Source organism: Trichophyton rubrum (assembly GCF_000151425.1).
Source record: "Trichophyton rubrum CBS 118892 genomic scaffold supercont2.3, whole genome shotgun sequence".
In the NCBI taxonomy this organism is placed as follows: Eukaryota; Fungi; Ascomycota; class Eurotiomycetes; order Onygenales; family Arthrodermataceae; genus Trichophyton; species Trichophyton rubrum.
In genome coordinates, this window is record NW_003456426.1 from 1599334 (window position 1) to 1608929 (window position 9596).

Below are 9596 nucleotides of genomic sequence, written 5' to 3' on the forward strand. Positions count from 1 at the left end.
TTCATTATGTCATTCACAGACTCCATAACAGAAGTGTAAGGGATAGACTCATCTTGATCCTTAATTTTATTCCGAAGTACTTTTGTCAAGACAGAGGGCCCATGCCGCGAAGTCAAGGTGCGAAGCGAGGTGATAATAGTCGTTCGTGCGGCTTCCTCGGTCTGAGAGAATACTTCATTGTCTTTGGAGAGAATATCTGTTAGATACTCTATTCCATCTGCGCTAGTTTGGCGTTTTCCCCCGTAGTAGATTTTCACAACTAGGTCTGACGATATGGCTTTGATTGCCGAAGCCCACTGATGGATCAAATTTGGTGGGACGACTATGAGAGTTGGCCGAGGAGCGACTACCTCTAGGTTTGACTCCAGAGCAGCCTTTCTCAGGTTCCAATGCTATAGATGCAGTTAGTCGACACTTAGATAAAACTAGACCAGGGGGCTCACGTATTGTTCCAAACCGATGGCCTCAAAAGTCTTCCCTATTCCTACCTCATCGGCAAGAATACCCCCACGGAGATAGCCTTCTTCAAATTCTTTGATGGCTTTTATAGCCAGAGGCTGCCAGAATTCGAACTTGGCGCTGACCAGCATTCCTGGTAAACGGGGTATATCCGGGTTTGGGATCCCAAGGGCTTTACAAGCTTCAGGATGGCCCTGACGCTGCAGATCTTTGTTGTCAATCCACTTTTCCTGCTCACGGTATCGTTGAAGGTCCTCGTTTGTGGGCTCACACAGTATGAGTCCATCTCTAGCTTCTCCCTGGACTTCGTCGGAGTCTTTTGATGCATGTAACCACTATAATTTATTAGTAAACTTGGATAATATCGGGGGGTCACTCTTGCTCACCCTTATACTGTCCCCTCTAGCATCAATACCTCCCGTCAAAAGCTCCCACTCGCTGTTAATACGTGAAGGAAAGGATTTAGTCACCTCTTGTATCAAGGACCATTTGCAGAATCGGTTTTTCAAGTCAAACCCTGAGGTCACCTTTTCGGAAACCATGATGTCGAATAATAGCTTCCTCGAAGCATCTTCATTTTCGATCGTAGGTATATCTAATTCTGCAGGACAATTCCTGGTAGTCAAATCAACTGTCACCTTTCTCTTCAAACCAGCAGCACGTTTCGAGAATTCCTTGAAAGAATCGCGGAAGATAGGGTCATCAGCAACAAATAATTCATCGATTTCATATCCACACTCCTTCAACTGCAGTCCAGTGCAGATTTCTTCAAGAAACTGCTCGTAGGTATAGTGGACCAGCCCGGTTAGAGTAATCATTGTCTTCTTGCCGTTATTTTCCATGTCCGTCGGAATATCCGTCCATACGACACAAGCGGCTCCACCGTCCGGATTAACAGGCGTAGGAATGGCTTCATTGTCTTCGGTTCGCCAGTGGTCAAACTCCCCCGCTGCCTTCACCCTTTTATTTGGCCTCTGTTCACGGGACGCATCCAAGTTCAGCCGTAAAATCACTTGCCAGGCTCTGGTGGCCATCTCAATCTCATTCATATTCTTGTCATAGAAGATGCCATGTCTATCTGCTTGATTCACAGACTGTATCTTGTAGAGAAGCCTTGCCTGCCAGTCTATGAACTTCCAAGTAGGCGTATCTGGAAAGTCGCTGGAAAATTTCCGGGCCCCTCTTGCTTCGCCTTCGGCAAGATGCTTCAGTACCGAGCGACAGTCTACCAGCCTTGCTTTTTTATCCCTGGATAACTCAGTACATCCACGCGTATATTCATCCCAGTATGGTTTGCATAACGTTCCCCCCATCCATAACTGGAGTGCTTGCACTGTATCGAATCCGAGGAGCCCCGCAAGCTTATCCAAGGATTGATAGACTCCAGTAACAGCGCTCATGGCAAAAAAAACCAAGTGCAAGGCTGACGGTTCTAAAAGTAAAGAAATGTAGACACCATCAGCGGTATGTAGAAGAATATGCTCTAGCGTATTGGTATGCTGCGTATCCTGCCAACGCGAATCCAACCATGTAGACAGGGAAGCAAGCAATTTCATGCATTTATAGCGTGTCTGATCCAAAACAAAGCCAGGCTTAAGCTGTAATCATGCACTAAAAAGGAGGGTCCAACTAATCCATGTATCCAGAGGTATTGATAAAAACAGAAAGTACAGGAAATAAGGGGACTATTGTAAAGTTAGTGATAAATTTGGAGTGGCTGATATCTATCCAGGGGTATATTTGAGGATTACAAGCAAAACACTGAGATATTCATGGAAAGTACCGGAACTCGCCATCTGGTCCCTTTTATGAGTCAAAGAGAAGTGTCTAGCTTAATAACACAATGGAGTCTGGGAGGGAATGATGCCCAGGGAGCGACGGGGGCTTGTAATTGGAAACGTGGAACCATCATAGAGGTAAAGAAATGTCTTATTTCGTCCTTGTGTTTAATACACCTTTCCCATTTTACTCCCTTACGGGCCATATTGATACTTTCTTTCTGGTCTTCTAACCCTTTTAAGCTCCCAACCTAAGCACAGGCAGCGACGGAGGCAGCAACACGGGAACAGGCTCGTCTAAATTCAGCAGAAGTCACTAGAGGCCTGCTGGACCCAGCCACAATTCGCCAACTGTCATCCTCGGGACATTTTGCATAACGGGTCCGCGAAGGGAGGAATCATCGAATGACCATAATGGCATACAAGGGTTGGTACAAGAGCTTCATACGCCCCCTCACACATGTGCATGGGGGGATATACAAGACCATGAAGCCAAGTAAGGATGAAATTTGAGAGAATCCAGTATTAAATCAAGACGACTCTTCGTTAGCAGATTTCCGGAAGAGTCCCTTAGTTTCTCATCATATACCGCTTTGTCCTTCATCTTTGTGGATAAGACTTCGTCCGCATCAGCAGCCCAGTATTTGTATGTAATTTTTGGATATCTGAGCCTTTGCGATAATCTTGAGCATATCGTGGCTGCATATGTTGGTGAAACAAGTTATATAACCCTTTCGGGCTGTCGAGTGAGGGCAAATACCAAAACGTCCCTTTACTCAGCCCCCTCCTCATGATACTGGTGCGATACAGCTCAACGCCATTAATAGGGGCAGGCACCAGTAACCTCTCCTCTTCCTCAAAAATATCGGTGGACTCTTTACAAGTGTTGGTGAAAACTCTAGATGCTCGTCTGTAAGCCCATCCACAAAGCGGCCTGACATCCACCAGGGGGAAAATAAATGCTCCACTGGGAGCGAGCATGCCCACTCGAGGTCAATCATATACTTGATGTGCCAATCCTCATCAACAAATATGTTGCTCTGGTGAAGGTCGGTCAATCAAAAGAAGAACGGTCCGTGGTGGACGTCGCGGCTTGTATAGTCTGAGAGTATCGTTCGCGTCATAGCAAGATTGGCCATCTGGGAACGACCGTCTTCTTCATCATTCATGGAGTTTGGCTGATACCGTATACGGTTATCGTGATAAAACAGCGTGTCACGGAAGTAAGCCTCTGAGGTAACATATGTCGTCTTTCTGTCAATACCCGTAGGTATACCCAAGTTCTCAAATTCATGCAATCGAAGGGTAAGCGGCCGATTAGTTAGATGGATCAGACCCTCTGAATCGATAGTCCAAGAGCCAATACGAGGCTGGGGTACACGAGTTAAAGAAAGCATAACGCGCGAAAGGTCCCTGAAAAGGGTCTGTCTTACAGTCATCTTGGCGTTGTTTCTCCCATTCAACGGAAAGCATTTGTACGCCTGGATCCGCTATGAAGTCGACGAGAATATATCCTTGCTCGAAAGGCCTATCCCGAATGCAGCTTATATATCGGCAAGGTAGAGTGTATCCAAGAAGCCACAAGACATATCGTCGGAAGTACCAGCACCACCTTGCAGCTAAAGGTACAGTACTAGGGTCAACGAACTAGAAACCATTCAATAAGTATTTCCAAGAGTGGAAATGACTTTACGAGTTAAGTTATACCGTTTGGCCATCAACAAATCCAAAACCCCATAGCTTTGGTATGGGAACATCCGGACAGTTTTCCTGCATCCATTCATAGGTTGCAACCCCGCAACGGAGTTTCTCGTCCGCGTTTCCCGGATAATTCGTCTCTCCGATTTTGTATGGTAATGGAAAGCGAATTAGAAGTCGCTTCTCAGTTGAAGTGACCCCTTTGTTCACATAAATGGGGGCGCAAACGTTGAAGCTGCCGTGAAGCCACTCTCTAACATCGCCAACACGACATTGCTCTGGTGAACTTAAGCCCAGTTGGAATGAAACGAGTTCTTGATCCCTTTCTTATGTTGAACTATCCACAGAAAGAAATCAAATCGCTTGTCAACCAAAGAAAGTCGAATAAGCATGTCCTCCTCCTGAATGAGAGCATCCTCAAGTGTGATCTTGCCTCTTAGAAGAGGGAGGGTAAAGAGTTCCTTGGCTTTTGAATCTTCAGCCGTAGAATCTTTAGAAGTGAACTCCGTAGTTGTCGTGCCTGGAGTTGAAGACTTGGCAGTCCCCAGCTCATTGGAGATTTGCTCAGTGGCTGTTGACTCTGTAGATGTTGACTCTGAGGCTAATTCATTGGTTGTCAGTGCAGCCTTTGGAGATGCTTCGATCTGAGTTTCTTCCGCTTGTGTGGTCGATTCTTAGACTGTAGGTTCAGTGGAGTTATGAACTATAGTCGGCTCGGAAGCCGGTGGTTCCTGAGCCAAAGGCTCTTCAATAGCCGGTGGGTCTGCCGAAGGCTTATCAGTAGCCCCATTCTCAATGGGTACTTCAGGGTTGGGGGCAGTATTTCCAGCCATCATATCAAACAAATGCGCTGCACAATCGGTCGAAATGTCGTAGACAAAAGAAACCGAGATCACCAAAAGGGCGATCTTGAAAGTAAATATAGAGTTTTGATGAGGCTGAAAAGCATCTTAGTCAGCAAGCAGAAGCCCCTGAAACGACGGCCAGGCAGCAACATGCAGGGGGTGAAGGAGGCAAAGCGGAAGAAGAGGAGAGAATATCGAATGTTAATGCATAGGAAGCGGTTGAGGGTGTCGAACATTGTATTCCAGAGCGCCGAGTATCTCATGTCTACTGTGCATCTATTGGCCTGGCTGATCTATACCGGCAGCCCCCAGCCTCTAACCCGTCTAAAGACAAAAGCGCGATCATTTCTGAGCGTGAACTCGGCCCAGTCATCAGTGAGACGGTTGTAACTCCAGAAGCCCTTCCATGCAAGTTTTGTGTTTTTTGATTTATGCGAGCCCGCAGAGCGCAGGCTAAGATGCATTGAATAAGTATACTTTGGGTCTACGCCTTCGGTCTCGATGAATAGATCCCGTGGGTCCGACGTGGAGGCAGATGGGGGCTCAGCGCTGGTGAGCCGGCGGCTAGAAGGCTGGCCACTCGTTGAAGCAGAGTTTGTGGGTGCCGGGGCTGTATGGCTTAGAGTTGGCGGGGCAAGTCTCCATCGTCCACGCAAAGTGTGCTTTAGCGCAGCGGCGGCGGTAGGCGGCATTGGACTTGCTGTTGAGGTTGCCTGAGGTGCAGGAGCTGGAGTGTCTGAGATGTGCCTTGTATGTTTCCGTCCGGTAGAGCTAGCAGCCAAGAGATCTATGTTTTCTCTTGAGAGGTGGTGGACAACTTCGACTGGTTCTGTGGTGGAAAGTAGTGATAACACAGTGCCATCGGGATAAAAGCGTAGATATCGATAGTAGGTGACTATATGGATGGGTGAGTTCCATGAAACGCTCTGCATGGCTGAGTTTGCACCCGGACGCATATAGTTGACTGTACTGAGGTAAACACCTGTGAAACGCAGTCGAGGAAAAGCCTGGAAAACATGGGACCAGCTGGTCAGCGGTTTAGGTATTGTAGCCGTTATCTGTGCTGTGAACGGGTGCGAGTGGACAATCTGAGAATCCGATTCTGAATCTGAGTCTGAGCCCAGGACGTAGCCTTTGTCAATAGGTGAGCCATTGATCTGACAGGCAAAGGAATAGTGCATGGACGCGAGACCGAACTCGGTTCCTTGACACAGTCGACGCCATATATGTTGTTCATGCATAAAATGGTAGGCCAGGCGCTTGCACACAAGAGATAGTCGAAAGAACAGAGCCGGATCAAGCAGGGCTACATGCTTCAGTATCTCTATCAGTACCTCCGAGGGCAGACGAGCAATCGGACACGGCGGAGGAGGCGTGTTTTCTATAGTTGGATCCACGGGAAGAATCGGTAGATTGCCAAATGACGCAACATCTACCTTTTCCGGTGTTGACGGGTGTGTCAAGCCCGAGACCGATGCTGCTGGCGGTATATATGGTTTGGCATTGGCATGATGCTTTTCCCGGTACGCTTGGTCAACTTTGGCATCGAGCTGAACGTTCCAGTCAGTATACGTATCTCTTACGATCAACGAGAGCAACATACACGGTAAGCCTTGCGGTACAAGCTCAGACTGTCTCCCAACCTGCCTTGGTCCTCTTTCTCAATGGCTCGCTCAAAATGCTCAAGGGCTGACTGGGGCGCTTTCTCCTCTGTCTTCTCGCTTCCCAGCTCTAACGACTTGAACTCCCCATCTAGCTCGGACGTGTCAACCTTGGTATAGCCATCCTCATCCGCCTCATCTGCCAGATCCTGTGGAAGCTGTATTGGTGCCTGTGGCCGCGGTTGCAGCGATTTCCGCCGTTCCGCTGGTCTGGCTTCTGATGCCGGCTGCTGTTGCGATTGAGCCGGCGGTGGCGGGTGTCTTGTACGGACCTCCTCCAGCCACTGGCGTCGAAACGACTCAAGCTCATCTTCCTGCTGAACTTCACTCATATTTTTGTCTATGCAGAGTCTCTATATCGCTTTAATTGCCGTGCGTAAAATGGAATATCAACGGACCCTCAGCTCTCGCTCCTTCGGCCATGACGATTGTCGGGATTATGTAATCAATCAGATAAGCGGTATCAGAGATTCTCCGAGGTCCGACCGGCTTATCAATCTAAATTTCTTTCCTAACGGTTCTTTTTCTTCCTTTTTGATGAGTCGAACAGAAAAGAAAAAATCCCATTCCAACGCATTTTCTGCACATTTTCACGCCCTTTCGGAGTTACAAGCTCTTCCTCCGACCCTCCGGATAGTTCTGGATAGCTAAGAGAGTGATCGATAAGCACCTGAACGGTGGATGAATGCCTCATGACGTTGAGTCTGCGGGTGCCTTGAGCACCGGCACCGGCAATTTCAACTCCAGCGAACAGACAGCGTACACGAACAGCAACGACAGAAACAGCAGAAACAGCAAATATAACAGAATCCCGATAGATACGATGACCCCTCGACCGAGCAGCGGCGCTGGCAGCCGTGAGAGTGATGCCTCGGCGCAGTACGAGAACATATCAACCAGCCAGAAGATGATATCCGCCACCTGGGGGAGCCTTCTCACGTCATTATTAGGTATGGCCTCCTGCGTCCTGTCGGGATTGAATTGCAGCTGACAATGATAGTCACACCGTTGGATGTGGTCAGAGTGCGCCTTCAAGCGCAAACACCGGTTATCCGGGCCTCGCTGCCTACATCGCCACAGCCTACAACGCTTACATCTGTCTCCCCATCACCTCTCACCTTCTTCCGACACCTTCCTCCCAACCTCGGCGTAACGGCGTGCTGCCGAGAAGTCTTCTGGATAGGAGAGAATGCACAGACACAGTTCTGCCTGGTGAACCAGCCACCACCAACTGCTACGTCCAGTGCGTCTGCTCCTACATCTACTATAACGTCACCGCAACCATGCGTGGTCGAACAACGCAAGTCATATACATCTACCCTCGACGGGCTACGCAAGATAGCACGCCATGAGGGCCCATTGTCTCTCTGGCGAGGGCTTTCGCCCACTCTAGTCATGGCAATTCCAGCCAACGTCATCTACTTTACCGGCTACGACTGGCTACGGTACGACAGTGCCAGCCCTGTAGCAAGCTACGTCCCGGCCAGCGCGGCTCCGCTGGTAGCTGGTTCCGTAGCCCGGATAGCAGCCGCATCTGCCATCAGTCCGATCGAGATGTTCCGAACACGACTGCAGGCGATCCCGGCCGGGGGAGGTATGCACGGCCCAGACCACTTCAAGGCAACGCTGCGAGATCTCAACAAGATGGTGCATCGAGAAGGCTACACTTCTCTCTGGCGAGGTCTGACGCTGACTATGTGGCGAGATGTGCCCTTTTCTGGCCTGTACTGGTGGGGATACGAGCGCATCAAGCGACAGCTCGAGTCAATGCGAGGCCATGCTTTCCCACATGCTTATGTCGATCCAGTGCTCAAAGGAACCCCAACAGCGGCAGCAAAAACTACAACAGCAACTGCAACTGCAACTGCAACATCTGCAGCAGGAGCAGCGTCTCACTCGCCAAGCTCGACGGTGGTGTTTATCGAGAGCTTCACAGCCGGAGCCGTGTCTGGGGCTGTGTCTGCGCTGGTAACAACGCCCTTTGACGTGGGCAAGACGAGACAGCAGGTGGCCTCGGGCTCGTCTGGGTCCATCCCGCGCTTCCTGCTCAGCATCCTGCAGGAAGAAGGGCTCCAGGGCCTGTTCAGGGGCTGGGCAGCTCGCTGTCTCAAGGTCGCCCCGGCCTGCGCCATCATGATATCGAGCTACGAGGTCGGCAAGCAGGTCGCCAGCAAGGCCAACGAGGACCACCCGTAGCCCATGGACCCCCATCTACCCTATCTGCCTGTACATTTTTCTCATGAATCGTGTCTATATAGCCATACAGTCAATTAATGCCATAATATCTACTCCGAGCTCGTCGCCTTTTTATATGCTTGTCTGGCACCGGCGCTAGCCACCTCCTACTGCCACGTCCTCTCGTACTGCCACCCATTAACACTCAAGCAAAGTCCGTAGCCTGAGAGCAACACTAGTACGGGGGAAGGGCGTGCCCCGAGCAGCCGGTGCATGCGAGTGGAGCTTCCCTAAGCTCGGGCGCTCCCCGCGCTTTTTCCCACTTTGGCGCTTTTTCCAACTTCAACTTCAACCTCAACTCCAACCTCGAGCAAAAACCGCCAGCACAGCTTGAGCAGCGACCCGACCAGCTCGCCAGCCCGCCCGCGCACTCGAGACGACCGCCTCTGCGTAGTGACCGATGCCCTGATGCTGCTGCCATGCCCCGGCCGTCTCTTACAAGCTCGTTCTCCGTCTCGGACGCCACCAACGAGGTCGTCTGTCCGCTAGCAAACAACGATGGCTCGAACTGCCGCAAGCGATGTCTAGGGGTTTGTCCTCGTCTCTTAAGCTCCAGCTGCCGATGGCTCTACCCGTCGAGATGGATACTGACCGTTCTGTAGGAGAAGCGGTACCGCTCAATGCAGGAGCACATCCGGCGGGCTCACCCGAACCACTACATACCAAAGCTGCCAGCTACCGAGGAGAGCTTCCAGCTCATGGTCAACACGCCACCGCAGCAGCCACCACAGCAGCAGCAGCGCCAGCAGCACCAACAGCACCAGCTTCAGCAGCAGCAGCAGCAGCAGCAGCTCCAGGCCAGAGAGAAGGATGTCGAGCATCCAGCAGCTACTACGGCTGCGGTGGCGTTGGCGCAGCTGCAGCAGCACCATCGTCTCGACTGGGACTCAGAGCCGGTATTGTCCTGTCCCTCTCTCTTC

The 9596-nt window shown here is 50.5% G+C and overlaps 6 protein-coding genes across 6 annotated transcripts in view; 2 read left to right on the forward strand and 4 right to left on the reverse strand.

Moving 5' to 3' along the window:
* Nucleotides 1–794: 794 nt before the first annotated feature.
* On the reverse strand, nucleotides 795–2015 carry TERG_03329 (uncharacterized protein; the record flags this gene model as incomplete). The annotated part of the gene is made up of 1 exon (XM_003236235.2): nucleotides 795–2015. One exon carries the CDS (start codon nucleotides 2013–2015, stop codon nucleotides 795–797), a length of 1221 nt encoding a protein of 406 aa, XP_003236283.2.
* Nucleotides 2016–3295: 1280 nt separating this feature from the next.
* TERG_03330 (uncharacterized protein) lies at nucleotides 3296–3676 on the reverse strand (the record flags this gene model as incomplete). Its single annotated transcript, XM_047748068.1, has 1 exon — nucleotides 3296–3676. One exon carries the CDS (start codon nucleotides 3674–3676, stop codon nucleotides 3296–3298), a length of 381 nt encoding a protein of 126 aa, XP_047604042.1.
* A 546-nt stretch (nucleotides 3677–4222) lies between these two features.
* TERG_08781 (uncharacterized protein) lies at nucleotides 4223–4768 on the reverse strand (the record flags this gene model as incomplete). Its single annotated transcript, XM_003236237.1, has 2 exons — nucleotides 4223–4579; nucleotides 4640–4768. 2 exons carry the CDS (start codon nucleotides 4766–4768, stop codon nucleotides 4223–4225), a joined length of 486 nt encoding a protein of 161 aa, XP_003236285.1.
* A 305-nt stretch (nucleotides 4769–5073) lies between these two features.
* On the reverse strand, nucleotides 5074–6773 carry TERG_03331 (uncharacterized protein; the record flags this gene model as incomplete). The annotated part of the gene is made up of 2 exons (XM_003236238.1): nucleotides 5074–6330; nucleotides 6384–6773. The coding sequence occupies 2 exons, from the start codon at nucleotides 6771–6773 to the stop codon at nucleotides 5074–5076; spliced, it is 1647 nt and encodes a 548-aa protein (XP_003236286.1).
* A 48-nt stretch (nucleotides 6774–6821) lies between these two features.
* Nucleotides 6822–8825, forward strand: TERG_03332 (uncharacterized protein). The gene is made up of 2 exons (XM_003236239.2): nucleotides 6822–7391; nucleotides 7442–8825. Exons 1-2 carry the CDS (start codon nucleotides 7127–7129, stop codon nucleotides 8635–8637), a joined length of 1461 nt encoding a protein of 486 aa, XP_003236287.1. The 5' UTR covers nucleotides 6822–7126; the 3' UTR covers nucleotides 8638–8825.
* A 270-nt stretch (nucleotides 8826–9095) lies between these two features.
* TERG_03333 (uncharacterized protein) overlaps nucleotides 9096–9596 on the forward strand; it is a gene marked incomplete at both ends in the record, with an annotated part of 1890 nt that continues 1389 nt past the window's right edge. The window contains 2 exons of the mRNA XM_047748069.1: nucleotides 9096–9206; nucleotides 9279–9594. Of these exons, the coding sequence (XP_047604043.1) occupies nucleotides 9096–9206; nucleotides 9279–9594 (427 nt within the window). The remainder of the gene's footprint in view (nucleotides 9207–9278; nucleotides 9595–9596) is intronic.